At 39.0% G+C, this 27966-nt stretch overlaps 1 protein-coding gene across 6 annotated transcripts in view; it reads right to left on the reverse strand.

Moving 5' to 3' along the window:
- Window positions 1-27966, reverse strand: part of PIGG (phosphatidylinositol glycan anchor biosynthesis class G) — an 86129-nt gene that overhangs the window by 35453 nt on the left and 22710 nt on the right. For 5 of the 6 annotated variants that reach the window (XR_008210496.1, XM_052700644.1, XM_052700640.1 and 2 more), the window contains 3 exons: window positions 18170-18627; window positions 11392-11583; window positions 5658-5967 (listed from right to left, as the gene is read on the reverse strand). Coding sequence is in view for 5 of the 6 variants with exons in the window: in XM_052700644.1 (XP_052556604.1) it covers window positions 5658-5967; window positions 11392-11583; window positions 18170-18627 (960 nt within the window). In the remaining variant the exon portion in view is untranslated. The remainder of the gene's footprint in view (window positions 1-5657; window positions 5968-11391; window positions 11584-18169; window positions 18628-27966) is intronic. The other variant, XM_052700642.1, reaches the window with a different exon arrangement.

Raw genomic sequence — 27966 nt, forward strand, 5'->3', positions numbered from 1 at the left:
CCAGGGGCACAGCTGACGAGACCGGCGCCGGACGGGCAGCAGCTGCGACGCACACCGGCCCCAATGGACCCTTGCCATCAGTGTCCAATTCCACCACGGAAATAAAGTAGAAAGAAAGACCGCAAAAATACGTGTTGGTGTTGCTAACAGCACAGGGCCTGTTGCTTCCCCGTCCTTGACGCTTTCTCTCCTTTCTCCTGCTGCCATGCCACTGCTGCCACTGCTGCGTTCCAGACAGGAACCGCACGGGCTTTGCAGAGGGGAAGGGCAACTTTCTGCACCGACGGGGGGAACACCCCCAGAGCGCGCTACGGCTGGCGTTAGCCCACGATGCCCTGGCAAATGGTGTCCGGGCCTGCATGGGGCCGGGTGCCGCCGGCACCTTGAAGGGTGCTTCTCCTGCCCCTCTGCTCAGCTCAGAGGAGGCCACGGCTGGAGCTCTGGGCCCTGAGCTGGGCTCCCCAGCGCAAGGGAGACCAGGTGGTGCTGTTCCATCTGCACGTCCGTAGCCCTGGGACTGCAAACTCTCCCTCTCCCACCTGCCCCGTGATAGCTGGGCTTGGAGGGATGTGGTGCATTTGGAGGGGTGGAGGGCTCGGTATGAGGAGCAGGGTTTGTCCCCAGCCTTGTGGAGGAGCCCGTCCTCCACCCACGTGGGATGTGCCCTCCAGTATCTGCACCACGAGCCGCGCACGGCCTCTACATTATTATGTGGGTGGCTTTTTTTTAATTAAAACGTGACGCTTCCCCTGGGACACGCGCTGTCTATTCCTTCCTGGCTGCTAACCTGGTGGGGAGGTTAACAACATGATCATCGGATGATCACTCAAAAAACGCATAAGGAATGCGAGGGAGAAGCTGGAAGCCTCTTTAAAAATCACACGTTCTGTCAAATCAGCAGCGCCCTCTGGGATGGACTTCTCAATGGCCATGCCACCTTCTATACAGATACCAGATAGGTCTTTCCATCAGTGTTTTTAATGTATCGTATATACGCACAGCTCCAGAGAGCAGAGCGGCAAACTTCATAAGGGCCCAGAACGTACTGAGCATTAAAAAACCTCATTTCCTAAGTACGATATCGGAGTGCAAGATAACACAATGCTATGCAATACAATTGGAATTGAAGCTAGTACATCCCATGAGGCGAGAGAGGGAGCGTCCAGAACCGAAGAAGGCCTTACTCTATCGCTGAAGGCGACACCGCTAGGGAGCACACACACACCGCAGAGATGAGCTGCAAAAGAAAAGGGGCTGTCTCTTCCTTTCCGTCTGAGCGGAAAACAGAAAGGAAACAGTGAAGGTCTTCTGGGAGACGCAGTTCTTCTTCTCTCCTGAGAACCACGGACCCACAAATAGCAACAATCCATGGAACTGCACCACCAGCTCTCTACCTCCCAGTGCACTCTTCCCCCACCACGTAAATGAAAAGTTTGGATGCTTTGTGCAAACACCTGGAATCTGTTACTAAAACACAAAGCTGCATCAAGACAAGTATGGGCTGAGCTTTCAGAGTTACACCCCTAATCATTCATGTAAGTAGGAGCTACAAAGTGCACGTAACAACCCACGAATGGCTTCTTGGGAAGTCTTTCATCTGTGCTACTCTTGAGACTTACCGCAAGGCTTAATGCCGATTTGTGAGTAGAATGGGAACCCGCACTGCCTTGAAAAGAGAGTCTTTCTAACACAGACCTGTGGGTTACATCTTTTTCAGATAGTACGTATAAAGTGAAGATAGTACGTATTAAGTGAAGTTTCTTCAGCAAAACTGCCAGAAGTTTTTTCCATCCCTGAAGCTATAGTTCCAAACAGGAAGTCTTATTCTCAATACAGACTGAGAGCTACCTTCCAACTGAAGAGTTGCCTTTGACTGGATTCTGAGTTATGTTTGTAGCCTATGTAATTTCATGAGCTACCAACACTTCTGCTCTGCTTTTCTGCAGTAATAGCTTGCACATCAGATAGCTGCCTTTAATTGTGAAGTTGGAAAAAAATAAAAAAAAACACCACCTGTTAGGCTTGTATGATTCAGTTTGTTCTCTCTCATAGCTACAGAACAGTTCCTTCATCAGAGAATAAATGAAACAAGCTATTATCCTGAACAGAAGCATTTTGGTCCAACTTTTCATCTCCATCCTATAAAGAGAATCTACTTTAAATGCCATTAAAGCAATTTGAAGTGATTACTGAAAACTTTTTAAGAGTGAGGAACAGCGGAGAATTCCACCTACCTTGAAAACTTTTTTTACTTAGCATAACTGATTGCTCTATTTTCATATCATCTCTAGGAATATGAAGGCCACAATCAAAACTGGTATTTCTAAAACCCTTCCTATTCCACTGCAATCCATTTGACATTTCACTCTGCCTAGGACATACAGTAGAGTTAAGTACACGCCTTGGTTTTCAGAGTAGATAGCAAAAGAAAAATCTGCTAGAGACTGCTGTCAACATCTTCCAGAATGGATACATTATTTTAAGGATACCATGGCTAGAAAGATTACAAATTAAGCAATTACTTATCAAAATTATGTTAAATTCAGAAGAATTTCTTCAGAGCTGGAGTTTACAGACAAATTATCAGACACAACATGAGAGCTCCCTGTCTGGGTCTGTTCTGTTTCATACATGGAACTTAATAATAAACCAGGCTCAGAAACAAAATGGCAGGGGGAGAGTGGGAAGCTTTGGACTGCTTCTAGTAGAAGCTTTAGGAATTAACAATCACTCTCCATTCTTCATTCTTTGTTGAACCAATAAAGGAGGCATAAAGAATGGTCAAGAAATCATTTAACTACAATGCATGCAATACCCTTCTGAGCTTTGAATGCTGTGATTCAGCAGCATGCCTACATACATTGAGACTTGTTGTATCCTAAGAGCTAATTTTTAAAATACCCTCAGGTTTGCTGAAATCCGTATCATGCTAAATGTAATTACTCTCAAAGGAAAGACAACTAGAAGATATGTCAAAACTGCCAAGAGGATGGTAGGCAAACGCACGATTCCAACAGTACAATATGCAGCTAATTCGAATGGAAGTCACTTATCTTCTTGAAATCAAAAAGCTCATTGATTATAAAAATACTAAAAAGTGCAAAAAAATAGTCAATAATGTAAGAAGAGAAATCTTAAAACAAATATCTTCTCAGTAAAACTAGTATAAAACCACTAAAAAAAATCCCCATGTGCTGTAAGATCTGTTATCTTACATTGGTATAGGAAATACGTTTCATTGGTATAGTATAATTACATTGATAGGAAAAAGGATGCTTGGCACAACAGAGACGCATGGAAAGACACGTTTTTCAAACTTTTTGGAACTTCTTGCACAAATGTTTTTTCACAATTTTTTTTACAACCCTCAGATTGGAGAAAATAAAAAAGTATTTCCACAGCAACTATAACATCCCAAGAAGTTCTTATTTTCCTTGTAACATCCTAACTGGAAAACTGATCAGATAAGTGGACAGAGAGGTGGACTGAAAACTGGCCCAGCTGCTCAACACGCAGGGTTCTGAGCAGCAGCACAAACTCCACCTGGAGGCCACTCACTAGCATCCAAGCACAGGGCTTCACACAACACTGGGGCCATCTTCCTTAAAGAAGCATGGCAGAGACAACATCCTCACCAAGTCTACATGCAGTGCCATTCAAAGGGACCGGAGCAGGCCAGTAAAATGGGCTGACAACAAACTCAGGAAGTTCAACAGCAGGAAATGCAAAATCCTGCATGTGGGGAAGAATCAACTCATGTGCCAGGATGGGCTGGGGGATGAGCACTGGGAAAGCAGCTTGGTAAGAAGGACATAAGTTGTCCTGATGGACACAATCTTGTCTATTAGCCAGCCATTTACCATTGGGTCACAGACAACCAATAGCACCTGGGACTGCAGTGGGGAGAGCACTGCTAGCTGTCTCAAATTGACATTCCATTCCCTCTCTTTAGCAATAGTGAGATCACACTCATGGTCCTGGCTTCAGTTCTAGGCTCCCCAGTAAAAGTCTGAATATGTCCCTGAGTAACCTGAACTTGACCCACTTGTTGATTGGTGGACGTTGGACTGAAAAATCTCCAGAAGTGCTCCTCAGCCTCAACTACTTCCTGATTCGATGGTTCTGTGAAATTCTCAGCCAACTCCAATAATTCATCATCACTGAAAACAGAATCATAGAAGCGCCTGGGTTGGAAGGACCTTTAAGATCATCTAGTTCCAACCTCCCTGCTGCAGACAAGGATATCTCCCACGAGAGCAGGTTGCTCAAAGCCCCCCCCAGTCTGGCCTTGCATACTTTCAGGGAGGGGGCATCCACAACCTCACTGTGCAACTTGTTCTAGTGTCTCACCACCTTCACAGCAAAGAATTTCTTCCTAATATCTAGTCTAAACTACCCTCTTCCAGTTTAAAGCCATTTCCTCTCATCCTGTTGCTATCTGCCCTTATGATAAGTTCTTCCCCAACTTTACTGTAGGCTCCTTCAGGTACTGGAAAATAGATGCTTTACAACAACATTAAAATTTTTCTTTGTTAATCTCTTTTCCATAATTAGGACTTTCTTGTCAGGCTACCCACCATTTCTGACAGGTGGTTTTGTTAAGTACCTCAGTATGCAGAGGACTCTTTCCAGTCCCTCTCAGAAGGCAATCACTGGAGTTGGCTCTGAATTGTAATGCTCTATACATGCAAAAGACATTCAATCAAAAAACATTACCTCCTCGGAGCAGGAGGTAGAAGCAAAACTGGTTAGGAAGGGATGAAACACGATGGTGGTATGCCCACCAATGATCCTCTGTGCTGACGTGCTCTCTCAGATGAAAGTTAAGCCAATACTCAAATTGCACTAAAAGAATTAGAAAGTATCACAGGTACACTAAGCTTGACTACAATTTAACATTCTTAGCCATGCCTGGAAGTTATATCGACCACACTCCTTACCTTGAAGTTTGCAGCAATTCAGAAAGCCTCTCTTCCTAAACCAGAATATAACAACATGATTTCCAGCTTAACTAATGTTCTCTTAGCACACTGTTACATCAAGTTCCTAGCACTAGCAGAAGAGCAAAGAGCCTCTCTTACTTTGATGCTAAAAAAAAAAGTTTTTGTGTAATTGCAACAATGGGGACAACAACGTTGCTGAAATCATTAGATCCTCCAGGAAATATGATTCATTGTAATAAGAACAGCAGTTAGTTTTGACCCTCCTAAGATGCCTTACATTGACAAAGAGATTCCCTTCAATTGTGAACTTCATATGAATATACTGTGATGCTACCAAAGGTTTTGGAAGTCTAAAGATCCAGGTACAAGAAAAAGCATCTTTCTGTTACTGTTATTAATCAACTCAGCTTATATATTTCAGTTTACAATCACCACAGTAGTAGCTACAAACAGACGAAAGCCCCACATTATACATAGCTGATATTTCTGACAATTGTGCAGCTCTGCGCTGAGGGTATCATGTTATCAAGCACATACTGTTCCCTGATTCTGAGACAGAAACGTTAATCAGAAACATTGTTAGAAACATAATAATTCTGAGAACTCAGTGAACTCTCCCACTCCATGACTTAGTTGCCACTTCACATTCCATAAACATTTCTTTTGAAAAATATTCCCCTCCCCGCCCCACAGCAGGGAGAACATTCAGCTTACCTGAAAATAGAAGAAAGCCTGGCCAAACCAGTAATGCATTATGGTGATCTGTGCTGCATCAAATTTCAACGGTCTCCAGATGTATTTTGTCATCATTGTCTGTATCAACAGACAAAATACCAAGACTGGTAAATTGTGTGGTCTAAATAGAAGGGCTGACAGTAGAACTAATCCACTATACACTTCCCATAGTCCTGTACTCTTCATATGGGAGTCTGCAGAAATAACCTGTGACTTCAGCAAATCTTTAGTGCCAGTGAAGACTATTCCAAGAACAAAGACATAAACAAAACGAGCTTCAGTAATCCCCCTAAAAAGAAAAGAAAATAATATATGTATCTGAAAAAGCAAACTAGAAGCATAAGTTACTCACTAGTATCAATTTCATAGGTCAAAAAAAGTCTTTTTCAAGAGAGATGCACAAAGTCTGTTTAGTTCCGCCAAACAGACCAAGTCCTCATGCCAGTAATAGTATGGGCCCTTTTGTTTTTGTTTGATTAGTTGGCTTTGTCAAATATGCAGAATTCTAAAACACGTTCCCATTTAAATGACAACAACTTCCAATGAAAGTCAAGCTTCTGGAGAACAGGTACCTCATTCAAAAAAAATCTGCCAAAGGTAAGGGCCAGTAGGTTTAAAAACTGGAATAAAATACTATGATTTTTTTTTTTAATTTTAGAAAAAATAATACATATTATGTACACATCCAAAATTTAGAATTCGTTATTCCCAGGAATTATTAAGATCTTTGTATATGAGTGGTGAATGAACACAGTCTTCTACAAAGGTAATACAGTTCACTCAGAAGTGAGAATTCTTGAGTCACCTGAACTTAAAAATACATTATCTTGTAAAGCATAAAGAATGGAACAGAATAGTAAAGTTCACAGAGTTCTTGTGTTTCTGGCTCACGCAGAAATTAATTGCCCTATTTCAGTATTTCCGTTAATTCTGATGTAATCATTACCAAAAAGTGTTCAAATGCTTTCATGCAGCTTTATGGACTGACCTTTATCAGAGGGTGTAGAGACAGGACAAGATGTAAGGGCTTTAAACTAAAAGAGGGTAGGTTTAGATCAGACATTAGAATAAATTATTTACAGTAACAGTGGTGAGGCAGTTGCATAGGCCGCCCAGGGAAGCTGTGGTGCCCCATCCCTGGAGGTGCTCAAGGCCAGGTTGCATGAGGCCCTGGGCAGCTGAGCTGGTGGGAGGCAGTGCTGCTCATGGCAGGGGATTGGAACTTGGTGGGCTTTATGGTCCTCTCCAACCCAAACTACTCCATGATTCTATAAACTCAGAAGCAAAATTTTAGGTAATTTTTGAATACTAGTCAACATTGAAAGGAGTTAAGTGAAAAAATGAGATTAACTGGTTCACGGAATTAAAACTAAAAAAGTTTTTTAGCAAGAGCACTACCCTCCACATCAATATGGCATATACACATCTTTTTTTATTGTACAAATCATCATTATAAAAAAACTCCAAAAAATTGAAGGCCACATTATTTCCTTACATTTTTTAATTTAGAGGTTATCTAAGCTCAGGCCACAGAAGAAGGAATATTCAATTGTCTAATCCATCTTCCAGCAAGTGTCACAGCAAGAGAAAACTCTTGTTTCAGGTAAAAGGGAAACAGATGGGACATCAGAACACTGATTCTGTCTTAAGTAAACATGAATTAAAGATGCAGTAGCTACATACAGATGAAAAAGCATCTTACACAAAGCTATCCTTCTATCTGGATCTGTCTCCACTTTATGTCACACGCATGATAAAGATACCTCCAGACAAATTTGAAGGACATTCCTGGTCATTTATCATATCAGCCATCTAATCAAGGTGAGTTTAAATTGCTATGCTAACATATCAGCTAACATTTGAAATGTGCTAACATGTCTGCTATCTTAATTGGCATGCTGTTCAGGAAGTTTTGCAAGAACTACTGTGTTTAAAGAGTCAGTGATGCTGGACAAACAATGCTTCCTCTGTTAGGCCCTGTATTGCAGGCTTAAGAAGCCCATATCCTAGCATAACTAGCTCACAGATAAAAAGTTCTGCTTCCTTCAGTAGGAATGGTTTGGGGAACATTTCATAATTGCAATGACCATTCTAATCAGAGATACTACTATTTCATTAAATGTACATGGTAAAAGAATATGTAAGGACCATCAAGCCCCACCCTGAAAGCATCTTGTCTAAATAAGAATCATAGAAAATACAGACTACAGCGTACACCTGTCCCAAGATGTATAAAATGAGTGTCTGGAGTCTTGTAGGGTATTTGCACTCAGAAAGCACAAAGATATTTCAGTTAAGATAATAATAAAAAAAACCTCTTGTTATTTGCTCCCAGATAAACTGTCACTTCATTTCAAGCTGTGCTTTAAGTACAATACCACTATACCTGCCAATAAAGCTTTATTTTCTAAAGCTTTGTTTCATTAATCTTGAGAGCATCTTTTAAACCACTATATAATTGGAGATATATAAACATTTGACATGATTTAAGCACATTATCATATTCACTATTTAAGGTGAAACAATATAAAAGCCCTTTATCTTTCTTCTTGTAATTAAAATCACTACAGTGAGTACAGAATGAGAAAATTCTCAGAAAAGGCTTTTGTCTTAAGTACTCCACTTATTTCTCTAATTGCATTCCATTTGTAGCTCAACTGCTGTATTTAATGTTCTGTCCCATATTGCAGTTTTTTTTCACTGCAACTCCAAGAACCTTACTCAAGCACACAAATGAGGTTAAACCCAGAAATCACACATGCTTTCAAAAATACTTTCAATCACAGAGCAAAATTCTGCAGAATACAGTTTACCATCGCACCCATGAGTGCTGAAGGACCCAGCAGAACTGATTACCGAACTACTCTTCATCAAGCTTCCAGAGAATGGGAGAGGTGTCTGTAGACTGGAGGAAAGCCAGCATCACCCCAGTTTTCAAAAAGGGCAAGGAGGACTCAGGAAACTACAGTCCAGTCAACCTCACCTCTGCTTCTGGGAAGGAGATGTAATAACTTATGTCATCTCTGAGCCAGTGGAGAAGGTTGTCAGCAGTAGTCAACAAGGGGAAATCATGTTTGATCAACCCTGTAGACTTCTATGACAAAGTAAGTAAGCGAGGGGGGAATGTCATATACCTTGACTTCAACAAGGCTTTTGACACTGTCTCCATAACATCCTCGTAAGTAAGGTCAGGAAGTGTGGTCAAGAGAACTGACTGGTAGAGCTCAGAGGGGTTGTGACCAGTGGTGCAGAGTCTAGCTGGAAGCCTGTAAACAGCAGTGTTCTCCTCTAGCTACCGATCACAGAGCACTGGAACAAAATGCACAGAGAGACTATGCAGTTTCCTTTTCTTCAGATGACCAAAACCTACCTGGACACCTTCTTGTGTAACCCACTGTAGGGAACCCGTTTTAGCAGGAGGTTTTATGCTAGATGATACTCAGAGATCTCTTGCAACCACTACAGTTCTGTGATTCTGCCATTACTTTCACACTTAGCAGAAATAACATACAATGTCAACACTGGTACAGAATTCATAGAATCCTAGAATAATTCAGTTGGAAAAGACCTTAAGAATTATCGAGTCCAACCACAACCTAACCATACAACCCAATTAACAACCCTCTGCTAAATCACGTCCCTGTGCACCACATCCAAACAGTTTTTAAACACATCCAGGGATGGTGACTCAATCACTTCCCTGGGGAGCCTATTCCAGTGCTCAACAATCTCTTCTATAAAGAAGTGTTTCCTGTTATCCAACTCAAACTTATCCTGGCACAACTTGAGGCCATTTCCCCTCATCTTGTCATCTGTCACCAGTAAGAAGGGATCAACCCTGCACTCGCTGTAAGCACCTTTCAGATATTTGAAGAGATCAATAATGTCTCCTCTCAGCCTCTCTTCCCCAGACTAAACATTCCCAGTTCCTTCAGTCTCTCCTTATAGGCCATATTCTCCAAGCCCTTCACAAGCCTTGTTGCCTTTTTTCGGACCTGCTCCAGCACCTCAATGTCCTTTCTGTACTGAGGTGCCCAAAACTCAGAGTACTCAAGATGGGACTTCACCAATGCCGAGTACAGGGGCAGGGTTACTTCCATAGTCCCGCTCATCACACCACTCCTGATACAAGCCAGGATGCCATTGGCCTTCTTGGCCACCTGGGCACAGTGCTGGCTCATATTCAGCCGAGTGTCCATCATTACACCAAGGTCTCCTTCTGTCAGACAGATTTCCAGTCACTTTTCCCCAAGCCAGTAGGGTTGCCTGGGGTTGTTGTGACCGAAATGCAAGACCCAACATTTGGCCCTATTGAAACTCATACCTTGGCCTGTTGATCCAGTTTATCCAGACCCCTCTGTAGAGCCTTCCTCCCCTCAGGCAGATCAACACTCCCTCCCAACTTGGTGTCATCTGCAAACTTACTGAGGGTGCACTCAATCCCCTCATCAAGATCATTAATAAAAATGTTAAATAGAAGTGGTCCCAGTACCAAGGTCTGGAGGACACCGCTCATGACTGGCTGCCAACGGAATTTAACTCCATTGATACAACTCTTTGGGTCCGGCCATCCAGCCAGTGTTTAACCCAGCAGAATGTACATCCATCCAAACCTGGGCAGCTAGCTTCTCCATGAGGATCTGTGGGGGACAGTGTCAAAGGTTTTGTCCAGGTAGACCACATCGACAGCTTTACCTTCATCCACTAAGCAGGTAACCTTGTCACAGAATGAAATCAGGTTTGTCAATCAAGATCTAACATTAGAACTATCTTCAATATTTGGAAAGATGAAGTGTATGTAAATGCATCTGTGTATATATATATAAATGTGTATGTGTATATATATAGACACAAATTCAGTTTATAAAGATGCCTTATTAGCAAATCTGATGTATGTGTCCTAAAATCTTTTCCTGCATATTTTTCCCATCTGCATATCTTGTGAATTTCTGTCCTCTAATTAAAAAGCCCCAAAAGAAACCACTTATATAAAATTAAAAATGAGTGTGAAAGTTTACTGCATTTATAAGACAGTAGTTATACTTGTCTTCCACGATCCTCTCCTCCTCTTTTAATGCTCTTACTAACTCCGCAAGTTTTCCACAGCTCTGATATTTACAAGCCAGGTACAATCCAATGATAAAAAGCTCCACGAGAAAACTGAAGTCACTTAGCTACATTCTGTAAGTAATCACTGGTAAAAACACCAATAAATTCCTTACAATTGCAGTGACTAGTTCTTTAAGAAATTTACATCCACATAAAAGTCCTCAGTCCGCACTGTGCAGAACAATTTTGTTACAGTCATACATTACAAAAATATTCAACTGAGAAAGAAATATATAGAAAAGCAACACTCTCAATTATTGCATAATCATTCTTCAAAACTAACAAACAGCTAAACGAACTTGACATGTTCTCTGCTAAATATGGCAAATCTATCTAAAACAAGAGGAGATGGTGTATTCGGAGCTTCTTTCTAGCAAAAATACAGGGAATGACTACTGGATTTTCCTCTGATTAGTTGCAGGACACTTCACAAGGCTTGAAATTACACATCACAAGAACTGTGTGTCAGCCACATACAAAATGCAGTTCTATTTGTAAGAATTTGATTACAGTCTAAACATAACATCCATCTCCACCTCATCCCGATACCAAAAGTGTTAATACCTTTCTAGAAATAGATTTACATATCTGTTGATTAACTTACTTTGAAATATCTTTGCTGTCATGTTGCCATGGAAATACGACATTTCCAATGGCTGCCCGGTAACTGTAGACTCCCAGGAGCCCAAGTGCCATAGCAATTTTTGAAACCAGTGAGCATCTTCTTTGAACCAGAACAAAGATCATAAGTAGGGAAACTGCAGCCAAGACGGAGAGTTCAGACTTATGCTCAGAACTGCAGAAAAAGAAACATACAAACATACAAACAAAAAACCTTCAAACTACTGTAATTACTGTGAAGCACATTTGACAGAGCCTTAGCTACAGTAGTCTATTGCCAAATTAATTATTGCACTGAGATATGTTATAAATTTTCCAAAAGGTATTGTAAAATATGTTAGTAGTTTCAAAAAACTGATTTTACTAATGAGGCTTCCTATTCAAGAATGCATGCTTCAGGAGGGATTGTGTTCCACCATATGCTAGCGATTCCCTTAATTATATAAAGACTAAGCTGCTTAATAGAGTAGAAGCTTTTAAACTTGAATTTTCTTATTTATGCGTTTTGAAACAGTACATTTTGATTACACTACAGCATTTCGTTTCTTGAGATAAGGCATAAAAAATTCTTACATTATGAAATTAGTATTACTTTCCATTTCTAAATAACTGCACATGCATTTGTTTTGTTTAATTTTAGTCATATGAAGTACTACCTAACTGTAATGACCAGAAACATACCTACTTACTTTTAAAAATATATACAAACAACACAATATGACTCTCTTACACAACTACACCCCCTTGTAGTGGATCAATACATACAAAGAATACAGACAGAACTTGCATCACTCCTGCCAAGAGTACAGATACAGTCCCCTTCATCCTAAGTATCTACCAGTCTTTACAGACCTAAAAGCATTTCATTCAGCATGCTGCTAAAAGCTGTATGTTTAAATCTACAGTGATATTACTTGGTACTGCAAAATCTAAGGGGGTAAGATAAAGATCTGCTCTTCATGCCTCATACAGCTAGATACAAAATTTTAGGAAAGCCTTTATAAACCAGTAGTTGCTAAAATTTGCCCACTGCAAGTATTCTCAACATCTCAAACAACTCAGAAACATTAATCTTATTAATTTATCTTTTTTTAAGAACATTATTCAGAGCATGATAACCATGTGTTCCATCTCTGCCTTCCACACTTCAAAATGTCACAATAAGAAATCATCAACTTCAGTAAAATGACACTAAGCCAGGGCTGCATTAACTCTGAGCACACTTATAAAACACCAGTTTTACCTTTGATATAATTGGAATTACAGTACTTCCAATAGGTCTACCCTCCTATTTGATGGTACATGCTTTATCAGGATTTTAACCAATAATTGTGACAGCTATTGTGCTTCGAAATGTCACAGATGAAAGGAAACAGGGCACAAAAATTGCCCTGTTAGCCTGCCCTGCTGGACCCAGTTCACAGAAGCGCTTCGTGGACGACTCCCAGGAGCTGCACTGCTCTCTGCAGAACAGTAGAGGGAAGTGACATGAACCAGAGCATTACAGGATATATTATGTGCCCTTGGTGTTTCTCCTCAATAGTATTTTTCTCCTACAGGAAGCAACTGAATAAGGAGTGAATGGATTCTTGCAGCATCCTGTGAAGATAGCGTATGCATAATTTCTTATCCTCAGTACATAAAGAACTAATTCAGTAACCAGTACACCTTTTAAAATTTACCACAAACATTCATTTAAAAGAAAACCTTCAGGACATATCCTCCTTATTTACTGCATGACAGTGAGATAAATCAAATCAGGCAAATTATTAAGAATATTCCTACCTGAAAGATGTAATAAGCATGCTATATCCAGCAAGACTTTCAATAACATCTGCCATTCCCTACACTGAACACTGCAAATCATAGTCTACCGGGGAAATTAAAAAAAAGAAAAAAGGGAAAAATAAAATAAAATAAAATCCTTAGGAAAGGCCCAGTGAAAAGGAAAGGTATTTTTAAATACATGAGCACATCAGTCACTAATGGCACATTCCTTACTGCTAGCACAGGGGTTTATATCCAGCCTGTGTCTAAATGTTTCATAGAGTCTGCTGAAGAAACAAATAAAACAGGATTTATAACAAGCAATGTTGAGTCACTATAGACCACCTACTGTTTCCACATTTACCAATCAAGGTTCTTCTAATTAGGCTGCTAAGCACACACTAAATTAGCATGTATTCTGAAAGAGAACTGCAGTTGCTCAACACAGAATTCAGCCATTTAGCAAACTTCTCAATATCAGTCCAAGAAACCCATGCAGAAACATGCTGCTCTAGCTCAGCTGAAATTTAGTGGTGCTTGCCTAAGCCACACACTGGAAATCAAAGTACCAAGAGTTTCAAAATAGAGAGCCCAAATTAAAAAAGCAGCTTTGTTCATATGCTCTTACTATCACAGCCGGTGGTCTACACTTTCATACTTCTGGTGTCAGAGACATTTTCTTTGACTTGCTTCAATCTCACTTAATTCCTGCAAACTAATGGAGTGAAGGGAGTTGTAAATACTCAGATGAATCTCATTTGAAACCCTTTTTAACTGTTCACTTCCATACTGCTAGCATAGAACAAAATACAAACACGTTTCATTGCATGCTAATGTTCTGGAGGAGAGCACTTAGGGAATTAAGTACGTTATTTGAAGGAATTATCATCATCTTTACATGCTGCTGCTTCTCGTCAGTTCTCCACAAGCTGATGCTGCCACTGACTACTTCACCCCCTCCATAGTGAGCCCTGTAGCAGCTCTGACACTTTTTGAGTATGAGGTCGGACCAGGATTAAACATATGACCAAAGTTATCTGAATGCTACCTAATTGAAAAGAAAACCTTTTTACTATCAAATTCAAAATCTGCATGTTCTCTTTACTTCACCTACGGTCTATTTTTCTGATGCACTTATTCTCATTAAAGTGCATTTCTTCTTTCCAGCAGGCTTGCAGAATCTCTCCGCAAATATCAAAAAATACTTCCCTAACTCCTGCATTATTCAACGTGTGCTGAACAGCTAAATTCAACATGTTACTGGTAAACTGATTTTTCTGTTTTGCTTCTGATATATGTCCATGCACAAATCTGTACAATAATCTTTTTTGCCTTAAATGAATGGTCAGCCCATTATGCATTGTCCAGATAAGCAAAATATTAGTTTGAGCATGACAACAGATAACCACAGGGTCAATACAGGAGGAAAAGAAGAAAAAAAAAAAAAAAGAGAAAAGACTGAAAAGACTGTTCATCAATTTATCTGAAAAACAAGAAGTCTGAGCAGCTGTAACTCAAACTAGCAAGATACAAATGATCTGAGAAAGGTTCTGATATTACTAGGAAATATGCTATTAAGACACAATGATGCAAATTAAACACATACTAAGAATAGATCAACAATCAATCTTACAGGATCACAGTGCATTTCGGGAAGAGGAATGAGTGGTTTATGCAACTCAGCCTATCACTATCTTTTAATTGAGGCCATAAAGAAAATCCATCATCTAAATCCTGATCAAAATACTAGGGAAACAGACACCTCTACCACACTGTTCTCTTGTGAAAGAGAAGTAACAAAGACATTGAAATCTCTAACCAAAGAAAATTCAAGCATGTTCACTTAATAGGAGTTAGGATCCTCACGAACCAGACAATGTGCAGAGATTTAGTTGACTCATTCACTAATCATTTGGAAACTCATTCCGTGAGGCCTTTCAGGCCCAAGACAGGACTTATCCCACCTGCATTTATCACTTATGTCAAAAACTGTGCACTTTAAATGCTGCTATTAGGGTTAACTTTTAACCATATAAAGCAACATAAGAATATGTCAGAATGATGACACATATTATATCCTCTTGTTAGGCTAAAACTGCTCCTGTGATTCGTGTCAGGATATGCCAGCAGCCTGTGTAAAGCTGTAAAGCTGTTACAGTAGTGAAAGGAAGAAGGCAGAAAGGTGGCAGCCCCAATTACACATTGTCTTCATCCCCATGGTACTGCACTCTGGACTTAGGTTTTTGTTTGTCTTTTTTTTTTTTTTTTAAGGCTGAAAAAGAAGCTTGAGAATCATTAATTCTTTTTCATTTGACAGGCAAGTAGGGTTTTATAAACAATGCTTGACAATAACAGAAAGAAAAAAAAGTTTATATATGCTGCATTTCAGAAGACGCAGACACTGTTGCTTTTTTTGGTTTTATTTTGTTTTGTTTTTTCAAATGAATTTGGACAGCCACAGTACTGGCTTGCAAATTCATTCTTTCCTTTACTAATCCAGTCCATATATTGCGGCAGAACATTTGCCAGTTAAGCTGCATGGTAAACCAGAAGGGGACATGATCCATCTCATCTAAAAGATTAGTTTTCTGCACCACAATGGGATATTTTACTAGCCATACCAGTTCAGTTATTTCACCATACAGACAAAGCAACAGCTTTGATGGTAAAACACAGGGCTTGTGATAGGAAACACATGACAACAGGTACATTGCCAGGTCAGGTAATATATATATATATACATATATATATACTTGCTACAGGATCAAAGCAAATACACCCAAATATGATGCTATAATTAGGAGAGAAACACAAGAAGCAGTCACCAGTAAGTTTCAGTTTTGATATCTAGCTGCCAGTACTTCAGCTCTTCTCACCAAGGAGTCACATAGCTTTAATTACATGATTGTTATGGATTTATGAAGGGGAAGGTTAATGTCAATCAATCTGATAGAATTCTGTGACGATTAGCTCATTGAAGGATGCAGTGCAGGCAAGATTGTTTATTGGAATATTAACAAGGCTTTTACTTCTACAAGATCCTTACAGGCAAATCGATGCAGTCCCCAGATCAGGTAAGTGGACAGAGAGGTGGACTGCAAACTGGCTCAGCTGCCCAGCATTCTCATCAGCAGCACAACTGGAGACTGCTCCACCTAGAGACTACTCACCAGCATTCAACCCTAGGGCTTCACACACTAGGGCCATCTTCTTTAATGGCCCAGAGGGCAAGCTTGCAAATGCAAATAATGCCAAAACTGAAGGAGCAGCTGGTATAACAGATGGCTGTGTGCCATTTAGAGAGACCTCAACAGGATGAATAAGTAGGCCAATAGACATCTCAACAAGTAGAAGTGCCAACTTAAATTCACAGAAGAAAAAAATGAAACAATACAATAAACTCCTTCTCCCACCTTTCTACTCAAAAGATACCATCAATCTATTAAGAGTATGAGAGCTGAACTTAAAGGATTTTCCAGCTTTCATTATTATTCAGGAAGCCCTAGAAGCATCTCATCTAGCTGCAGAATGCATTCCACCTGTGATGTCCCCAAGTCCCCTCTACAGTAGGGTTTGCTGCTCTACATAGGCACACTTTGCACCATGAAATCAGAAGTGGCGAGGTGAAGGTGCACCTAACTGGTACAGCATCTTTGGTGATAAGTCCACAACGTTTAGAAGGTCGGTAATATTTCCAAGTGTCAGTAAACATTCCTAGGGGATGATACCAGCAATAGCACATCTTTGGAAAAAACGCTATTTTTTTTTAGCTGCAAGAACATCAAGTCTTCTTCCATGGCATTATAATAGTATACTCCACAGAAAAGAGTTGACACCTTGAAGAAGACATCTGGACCAGAAAGTTATTCAACAACTAAATCTTTGGAAGATACTGCGGTTAATCTTTAAAAATAATAACCAATAACAATAATAGCAATAATAATAATAATGATAATAATCTTCCCAGTCACATTGAATCACACTTAATCCTGTATTTACCATAGGGCTGGTCACATAGTGACTTACCTTACCATGAAGGATTCTCCTGTGACTAGCACTGTATATAACACTCCTTCCTCAATCCCTCACTGCATTGCGAGAAGAAGTACAGTGAAAGCTCTGGTAATGCAATGAACTTCCTCATAAGTCATGTCTTTCAGCACTCACGCCTGTCATAGCAATTGGCATTTTATCTGTGGGGCTGCCAATATGTAATGAGTTTCATACTGGTTGATTTACTCATGTCTCTATTAATGAATGATGAATGACATTTCATCAACACATTGTAAGATACTGGAAAGAAATCTCTACCTTACAAAAAGCCTCCCCATCTGCTGTCTGCAAAACACTGACTAGTCAGTTGGAAGGTACTGCAATTCCATCTACCGAACAACATCCAGAAAACAGTTCAAATATTAAGTACTTTCTGTCACCATATGGTCATGGCCATAGTTCTTCACAATACTAATAGGCAGTTGAAGAAATAAAAACTTCAAGTTTTAAGAAATTCCCTATTTCCCATACTACATTCGAAAAATTCCTTCAGTTTTCCACCCACACATTAAATGACTGTAACAGATGAGGAAAAACTCTTTGTGCAGTACCTTTTTCTACAACTTAATGAAATCTGGAACTGAGCAGAACCTTCTGCTTTTAAAATGAGTTCAATTCTATTACGTGTTTTTTAATTTCACAAACCAGCCTCTGTTGACGTAGGCACAGAAAGTTTATTTTTGCCTCTGATAAACCTATCGTGTATAACTGACATTAATTAGATAAGTCATGGTGCAGGGCTAAGATTATAATCCATTGATAGTACCTGAGGAATAACTCCTGTGCTGAAAAATTCCTCATGCTGCTTCACTATTTACTCCCTTCATATTTAAAACACTTTCTAATACAGAGATTGTAAAGAAATGTTCGCACACTTTAAAAAAAAAAACAACACACAAACATTAACTTCTAAATAACACAGGAAGTATAAAAACACCCACCTTGTCAACCAGTGCCCAAAGTCTGGCCGATGAGCCCACTGGACCCCTGTCTGATTCAAGGATCGAAGGAGTCGACAGCAAATAAGAATGATCCATGGACTTGCTAAGCTTATCCACTTATCTGATCCTTTTACAGATTCAGCTGAAGATGCAGCCTTGCCTAGTTTTGAATTACTTGCTGCTTGTACATCTATATTCTTGCATTCTGGGGCTGCTCCAATACTGTCAAAGTTTTGTTTCATAGTGGTGCCAAGCTGAAGGTCACATTCTTTCAGAAGAAAATGATTTCTACAGAGTTCCTGACACAGAGCCAAACATAGGGTATTGATAAGAAAATACCAAGTTTGATGTTCTTCTTCAATAAAACTGCTTGCTCCCAAACTCAAAACATGACCAATTGTTCCAGCCAGGATCAGCACATCTACTTCAGACCAGCTGGAACTGGATGCACCAAGATTCTGCAAATGAAAAAATGCAACAGAGTAAAAATGCATTAAAAGCTGTTTAAGCATTCAAAGTGTGCTTACTGCAATATCCTACAAATAAACCAAATAAACAATGAGACAAGTTATTTTTACCTTGACAAATCCTACAAATTTATGAGAGGTTCATTTTATTGTTGCCTATTTAGTTAGCATTACAACAGAACATTATTTAAGATAGCATTCTGTTTAAGGTAAATAAATAAATAAATAAATAAAACCTTAATAATTACAACTAAACAGATTAAAATTCCGTACCACCCTCTGACAAAAAAAAAAAAAAGTTATTTCGCTGTCAAAGTGAAAACAGAAGTCTTGCAGAAATCAAACTTGAGATGCAAATAATCAGCAGTTTTCTAATTGGTTAAGTCTGTGATGTTCTCAATTCACCACAGTGACAGCTTTCACTACTCTAATTAACAAAAGTTACTTGCAGACACAGTCTGATGTATGTCTTATTCCTGTTTATCTTGAAACATGTCCATCATCATAAAATATGCTATCAAGCTATTATTTACTTCACACGCTGTGGTTATCCTGTGGTTATCTCAAAAAAAAACAAAAAAACAAGAGAATTCTTTGTCTAATGCCTCCATTAGTTCGATTTCTTGCGCAGCAGCTCCTTCAAAGTGCTCCATCATCACTGCCTTCAATGATATTGCTAAAAAGAGAGTGTAAGGGAATGGGGAATGTGGGAGCATCTGGTTCACTAGAGTCATCAGATTAAAGGCCTTCTCACCTCATAGGGAAGGGGAAATAAAAGAGAAAGCCATTAACAAAACACACAGAGACAGAAACCTGATAAGTAAGCACTAAGGGAGACAGTAAGTGGGACCAGAACTCTTCAGCCATTAATTGATGGGCCATTAAGAAAACACAGGCAGAGTCTGAAGAGCATCAATCTGGCCTTTGCAACTGATAAGGGGGAAATAAGCTAACACCAGTAGGATGGGTATCTGAGGGGGCCTGTGGAGATATGCATACTTACTAGTAAGGAATGCTTCAGGAACATGTCAAAGTTGGCAGAGATGGGATGCAGAGAGGCAGGGTAGAGGAAGGGGGAAGATAGGGAAGGGCCAGTCATATAAGAATACAAGCCAGCCAGCCATCCCTCTGAGAACCCTACACCTGACTGCTGCAGTCTGTTACATCTTGCCAGAGCTTGTATCTGCCTTGCTGCGTAACTTCACCCTCAGTCCACATATGAGCACTGCAAGGCCCTATGGCCAGCAAGGCCTTGAGCCACACAATTCATGAGCCTTGTGTCAGCAACTGCAGAGACTGGCATTGTGTATGGCTTTGCGAGAGGTCAAAGGCACGTGGCTGGAGAGGCATCAGTGTGTTTATCTTTCCTTCTGCTAAATATAATCCTCTGCATTATGAGACTATATTTAATTTGACAGAAAAACCCAGGCCAGGGTTCGAGCAAGAGGAAAACCTGTCCCTCAGAAGACTTGAAGTCTGAGCTGAATGTTGGCAGGAGAACCTGAGCACAGTTCCAGCAGAAAGGAAGAAGATATGCCCAAGCCCAAAAGCAGCACGGGCTTCCAAACACATCTTTGTTAATAAAGCCATATATCTGTGAGGCATTCTGACAAATGCCAAAATCATCAAAATCAAAAAGCATCATTTGTCATTTTATGTTCTCATTAATCTTTCCTCCATGAGTGAATATCAAGCAGTGTGTCTTACGCTGATATTATAAATAAATAGACAAATCCAAACCACCCCAAGTCCTATTCACTCCAGAACAAAAATCTGCCGTCACTTTCACATTAACCTCAAGTATATACTTCAACTATGATTCACTGACTTTGTGAATAAACTTAAAAAACAGCCTTGAATATTCATAGAAATAAATTGCACATATAAAACATAGATGAACCCAGAACACCACAGTTTAAATCATTTACACTAAAATAATATAGAAACTCAGTAAGCAGAGAGCAGGTAACCAGAATGAGGATATAAACACATTAAAAATGCTGAACATCTACATGCAATTCTGAAGTCTCACTTACGCTTAAGCTTTGTAGACAGTAGCTTAGGTTTTTGTTCAGTAATCGAGAATACGGAGAAGACAACAAACACACTTGACCCAAGAAGTTCATTAATGCTGCCTTGATTTTGCTTTGAGGAAAGCAACTTCAGGCTGGATATTAAGAAAAACTTTCTTTTCAGAAAGAATTGTGAGGCATTTTGAACAGGGAGGTGGTGGAGTTACTGCCTCTGGAGGCATTGAAGATATGGCACTGAGGGACATGGTTGGTAGGCACGGTGAGGATGGATCTTACTGATTTTTTCCAACCTTAATGATTCTGTGATTCTATGAACTTCTGTAAAATCAAGACTGAATAAGATTTATGAAAATGATTGCAGGAGGTACAATTAAACTAATCACCTATTCATATAATCTCTATTTACTGTGCTGTTAAAGAGATCTATTATTCAAAAATCCTTAAGAAACAAAACCAAACAACAAGAAAAATAGGTAACTTAAAAAATTATCAAAGAAATCATCATCATTATCTCAAAAACCGTATATACCCACAATCTGAATTTATTAGTGCTTGAAATTTCTTTGGTGCAGATCACTCCCTTCTATTCAGTGTTCTACTGTGAAAATCAGAAACCATAAACTACATCTTGGAACAAAAGGTCCAGGTAGAGCTGTTGTCTGCTCGGACCATGAAGTTCACAAAGACTGACATATTATGGGTGCATCAATGAATTATAGAAAGCTTAAACTCCAGTAACCTCACTATGCTGACCTTAGAAGCCTTGACTAACTGAATGATGAGTGAGAATGTACGAACCATCTGCTTGCAGAGACAAAGCAATACAAGATCCTCAACTAATGAGAACGAACCAGTCTTCAATACTATTCGTCTCTTTTATAAGACATAAAGTCTACAGAAGGATTGCTGTATTGTATTGGATGGTTGTCAGCACTGACAGGAAAACAAGTTCTTCTGGCAGAACAGTAGGTTCATAAGCTGAAGAGAAAATGATGTATTATCAACAGGAGAACACAGCAACCTCATAAAAATTACTGTATTAGTGAGAAACGTCCCAGTGTCAGAAGTCTACATTTTATGTCTGACTAATAATTGCAGTGAAAATGAAGAAAAAAAAAAAAATACTCCTGCATTGATATCAAAAGGTTAAATCCAACATATTTATTGATAAGCCACATTTCAGGCCAGAGTTAGGGACCTGAGCAAATGTATGCAAGTTGAAAAACTATTCTGCAAATGATTATCTCCTGAACCTTAACGGTCTAAGAAATGATGAAAACACCTTTATTGAGGTGTTCTAAATTTACTGGTAATCCCTCCTGTGACGTGTTAGGAACGTTATCATTAAGGCTTCTGTTGTTGTTTATAACGTAGACTAACAACAGATTACTTGGATTGTGTTACTTTCTGGACCTATTTTTACAGGCACAGAAAAGTAGGTCTGACTTCAATATACACTGGTCTGAGCTCCTAGTTGCTTAATACCTCCAGCTCTCAGGAACCCAGTAGGCACTCCAGATAGTAAATAACTAATTATTTAGTTAATTTTTATTTAATAAGTAAACAGTAAATAAAGATGACTCGCACCACTATCCTGATACACAAACGTAGTATGAAATCTTCAGTTTATGAGATTTCTAAATGCCAGGCTTTCAATTTAAACCTCTCATTTGCCAACCCAGGATAGATTTAATATTTGACGTACAGGCATCGGTAACTAAATAACACAGAAAGAGATGCCTGAAAAATCTTTTGCTAGCCTACACAGGTGCCAGTAAATGATGCAATATATGCACCCCTGTCCATGCAAATTGTTTTTTTTTTACTTTTAAATAAAAACATCTAGTAAATAATCTTCCACGTCCAATTCCAGTTACATACTTTCTGTTCAGCTCAGAGTAAAGATCTTTTTCACAATAATTGACTTTCCATATTTAATGGCTGGGAAATCCTAAAGTCACTTTCTAGACATGAAACATTTTATTTTTATGTCCACCATCACCCAAAATTTAAATACTCACCATTTAATTCACTTTGGATACTTGAGCTACTTGCATCCAGTCTTGTTTTCTAATGATGACTATTTCCCTATAGCAAAACTCTACAGACCGTATCTGCCCCTGATGCTCTATCACAGCAGGCTGAGGTCATTTTTAAGAGCGACTCAGTCATGGCATCATCTAATCACTCATTTCCACCCCCCTCAAATAAAAGAAATGCAAACATATTTTTAGGTACAATTGTATAAAATGTTTTACTTTTCAAGTCAGTGGGCAATACTGCACAGAGGAAAAAAAAAAAAAAGGAATTTAAATGAACAGAGTATTTTAAAATTAAAAAAAAGGGACATTTTGTCTAAGTAATGAAAAAACATTACAATACTGCACAATACAGCTTCTCAAAACTGTATTTGACAAGCTTAAGCTTTGGGTTCTATTTTCATAGAGCTACTGATTCTGATTTATATCAGAAATACGGGGGGAAAAAAAAATTTTTAAGTAGTAGTAAATACTGTATTTAAAACTGCCATTAGAGTAATCCTATGAAGAAGTAGTTAACACTTTTTAAAGATCTGCTGCTGCTGGTAAAGGGCTGCGGAATTATTTAAAGCCGTGTCATTAAAAGAAGGGACCAGCGCTGCTAGAAACATAGTAATCAGAACCTATAAATAACAGTCAGGAAGCAGATGCTAACACTGCCTGCACTGGGCTTCAGAAAATTCATGAACTTGGTAATCAGTTTCTATATTCAGTCACAGTGGAAAAAAAAGAGCATTACAAATGAGAAGCACTTGAAAAAAATCTTTAGATGTGAACGGAAACAATTTAAAGAAAAAAAAAAGCTCTGAAGTCATTAACAGTAGAATTTATCTTAATTGCTTTTAAAATACCTGCAGTTTACCATACAGCATGAGCTTAGGAAATGCTTTTAGCGTTTTTAAATGGCAAGACCTTGATTTAGCATTCTTCTGACATCTGAAAAGCAGGATTTCATAACTGTTTCAAATGTGGAGAGCACATGCAGATTCACAGGTCATGGCCACTTGGATTCAGAGAGTTTAGCATAACAATACTCCTAATTCTAATAGAAGCCACTTCAAGATAGACAGAGAGTATAAACAGACAGTTTCTTCCCTAAAGTCTCAGTATTCTGCTGGAAAAAAAAGGATGGAAAATGAGATGCAATTGTGTATGTATTTTACTGATTGCCCTCCAAATACTTGTCAGTAATCTCTCACGCCCACAACAAAGGCAGTACTGGATTATTTTCTGCTCCCTTTCACATTCTCCAGGCTCTATCTTTGTATAAACAGCTACCTGCAAGAAGCCACCAGTTTCTTTCCTGCAACAGCCCTGAAACTGGAAAAATGTAAATCAAATAAAGGGTCACTGCTTTTATAGATCAGGAACAGAAGCAATTACTAACTAAACATGCAGGGCATTCTAAGTTGCTCTGGAACACAAACAGGTATAGAAAAGCTTATTTGACAATGAGATGAGATATGAACCCACTAATCCAGTCATTTATGGAGTGGGATGAAGATGGGTTGATGAAAATCCATTTCTAGAGGTCTGCCTTCATAAGACGTATTTCAGCTTCTCACATCCTCAAATATGCCCTACGTATGAAATATAAATACAGCCTAGAATGGAAAACCCAGTACTTTTTTTTTTCTTTTTTATCTGTACCTGCCCTCATCTGGGAGTGAGGTAATCCTGAAAATACTGCTGAAAATGTCCTCGTTCATTTATTACCAGTTAGAAGCAGCTAATCTTTTGCTGGTACGTGCTGATCTTCCATTTAGTTAAAACAGTAGAAAATGTGCATGATTCATGATGCACCAATTTCACAAATTCCCTAACCTTTCCAGTCTAAGAAAGAAACATTTGAGTTGATAGATGTTCTATTACAAATGCACATATTTTCCAAGGTGAGAGGCAAATAAGCACCTTTGTGTCCAAGAGACACTATACAATCACTTTCCTAAAATGACAGAAGTGTTACTGCCAGTAACACCAGTTTTCACATGTGAATCAAGTTTTTCCCACTTCCTAAGTTCCAGATGGGCCTGAACAACTGGTACCAAACAGGAAAAGAAGGCAAGCTGCTGCTGAATCCTCCATCTTCAAGTAAAAAAGTACTGGGCTTACAGTTCTACATCATCCAGGGAGAAAGCTTCAGCTGATGAGCTCTCTTACAAGCAGAACGTAGGGTGCAGGAGGCAAGGACACAAACCTAGAAACAGTATTTAGCATATTGCATCCCATCAGTCTATTTTTGCTCAATTAGTTCTCAAAAACAGACGTAAGGGGAAAACAGGGTAAGAAAAGAAGACAACTGAAACAGACAGAACAAAAAGCTTTTCACACATACTTGATGTGTTCCTTGACAAAATTATCTGTGTGCATTAGAGTAATAACAATTAGTTTGTTTCCTAAGGAAAACCATTCCATCCAATTTTGAATACTAGGCGGCATTTTGCAATTTCTGCTGTCATCACTGACAGAGCAGTTTCATTAGCAGTACATAAGCCATCTGCAGGAAGTTCACCAGCAGCTGCCTCTCACCAGCAAGGATGTAAATGTGCCAAAAACAGATGGGGATGATACCCTAAGACTCACGCCAAACTAGAAACTCATATCTGTATAGCAGTATGTGGTAAGAACCTGTTCTAAATTTATCACTGAAAGAAAAGCTCACCCATGCTATGGAAGGAGAAAAGAGTGTGCCTTGACCCTTTGCTTCAGATACCCTGAAAAGCTACCACAGTTTGGGAAGCCCCAAAACATCTGGGTCAAAGCCACTCAAAGGAGGACTCAATGACTTCTCTGAAGTTTCCTGGGTCACCCCAGATACCCAAAGGCTAACAGTAGTGAAAGACCTACACTGTGTTCACATACTCTTTGATCAACTCAATGTGTTGTTGGTTCTGGCACCACTGCTGGGCTTCGTAAAGCTGAATGCCTTTGGCATCCAAGAGACCTCATGATTTACAGTTCACAAGTGTTTCTTTTCAGTAAGGAGCCCTACTAAGATCCTGTTATTCCCTGACAGTTCCCCAAAGGAGAGAAATGCAGGAATGGAAAATGTTACACAGCAATACTAAGACAACGCCATCTTCAAAATCAGCAAGCTGAGATGGACACTACCTGTCCATTTCAAGTATACATGTAGATGGTTAGCTAACAGGCATTCAGTGGCCAGAGAAACAAAACTCTGTAAGAAATTACAAGCCATTAACTGTCACAAGAGAAAGCACGATTCAATCCCTACCACACAGAACATTATCTCATATGAAGAATTCATAATTCCCCATAATTCTGGGGAAAAGAAAGTAAATAATAAACAGAAGGAAGATTGGATCGGACTGCTAAAAGGCAGAAAACTCAGAAGAGAATCATCAAAATTACAGACAAACAATACTGTGCTAACAGCTCTCCAGGTCAGTCTCATCTCAAAAGAAAAAAAAAAAGAGGAAAAAGAAAAAAGAAAAAGCCACACAGCAAAAGGTGTGACAAAATTAAGCAAAATGAAGGAATAACAAAGGCACAGAAGCTGCCCTATTACAGAGTTTAAAGTTTCCCTAAGGAAGTCCCCAACAAACAAAAATTTTGAAACACAAGCAGAATCTCTTTCATAACAATTTTGCAAAGTACTTCAAGCTTACTTGTTATTCCTTGAGTATGAAGGAAGAAATACAAACAAAAAAACAGTACAGAAAACAGGTCTTCAGGCATCTGAAGCCAAATGCAGAGCACTAGCCTCTACTGAGATAAGCACTTTTATGTGAAGAATATTTGCACCACATCCTTTCCTATAGAGGCTTCAAGCTTTATCTTAAACCTGTAAGAAAAGTATTGTGCTCATTTTCTCAACAAACTTCAGAGATAGGCAGAATGCAGTTTGAAGCGCAATACCGCTGTGTGAAGACTAGTTCTCCTTTTATCTTTAACGAGACAAAAGATAAGAGACCATTAAAGCCCACTACTCCTATAGTGGTGGGTGTCACAGAGAATTAACTCTTTTCTAGGTATATAAGGAAGACTTCAAGTCAAAAACAGACTGAGTTGTTCTGAGACTGCCATCACTGTTCTTGATCAAGTTAAAGAGGATTGTGTGTAAATTTTATGTAGGTATAGGCCATCATCACTGTAAGGTTCTTACTGTTGACTAAAATTAGGAAAAAAATTAACACGCAGGATGACAAATGAGCTTGTTTCCTGCAGTTGCTTTTCCTTACTGTTGCACAGCAAATAAACATTAAGATTCTAAGCATTCCAGTAATCATTAACAATTATTTCAAGGTCATACGATTTTCCTTCCTACAAAAGAAAACTTCCATCTCATTATGTAACCCAGAAAAGGCTAAACTGAATCCATTTAAAGACAAACACACTCCTAGGTACTAACAGCGCTAACAAACCATAAGACAAGACATCTTCTCCAGCAGATTTTTCCATTCACACAGATTAATTTTGTGTTATTTTATTTGCCTTTAAAAATAATCCACAGAAGCATCACTAGGCTTGGTATCAAAACATTACAACTAGTTTGACACGATAATGAAAATTACTGCAGAACTACAAGGAAATTACCCAGTCAGAAAGACTCATGCTAGGAGTTATACCTCAAATGAAACTTCTTTCATCATTAGTGATGAAAGATATCATTAGTGGCATTTTACACTATTTCAGCCTAGATATTCAACACACACACAAACTTTACGTTACCAGTAAATACGAGCATAAGAATGAAACACCACGACCTACTACAACTCTCTTCCTTGATCACTTTTAATACACTAAGTGGCACGAAATAAAACTGAGAAGGAAAAAAAAAAAGCTGCCTTCAAGAGAGGAGGATGGAATTACTTTTAGCGCAAGGCTTCTCTCTCAGAAAAATCAGATATCTGAGAGAGAATGGCAAATTCAGAAGTTACAGACACAAAATGATAAATTCCAACTTGCACAGCTCGAATCATAAAAATCAGCAGCCTCACTCAAAGACTTTAAACGTATAGTTAAGTTCAGGAATTCCAGCATATATTTATAAATACTGCAGTACTAATTCAGCTAAGTATTGTCTTTTTTCAGTTACTCTGAATACAGCAATTACATACTTATCTAATTCACAAATCTACTTTTTGCTTGAAAAAATGCTCTTGCAAAATATCATACATGTTGCATCAGTTGCAGTTGTGAAACATCTCTGCGTATGAGTTTATAACTAGTTAAACTGTTTTTTGTAACAGTTAAACTGCTTCTGACATCACTAAAGTCATCTGTAGAATAATGTA

This window comes from Tympanuchus pallidicinctus, unplaced genomic scaffold (assembly GCF_026119805.1).
Source record: "Tympanuchus pallidicinctus isolate F22 unplaced genomic scaffold, pur_lepc_1.0 scaffold4, whole genome shotgun sequence".
In the NCBI taxonomy this organism is placed as follows: Eukaryota; Metazoa; Chordata; class Aves; order Galliformes; family Phasianidae; genus Tympanuchus; species Tympanuchus pallidicinctus.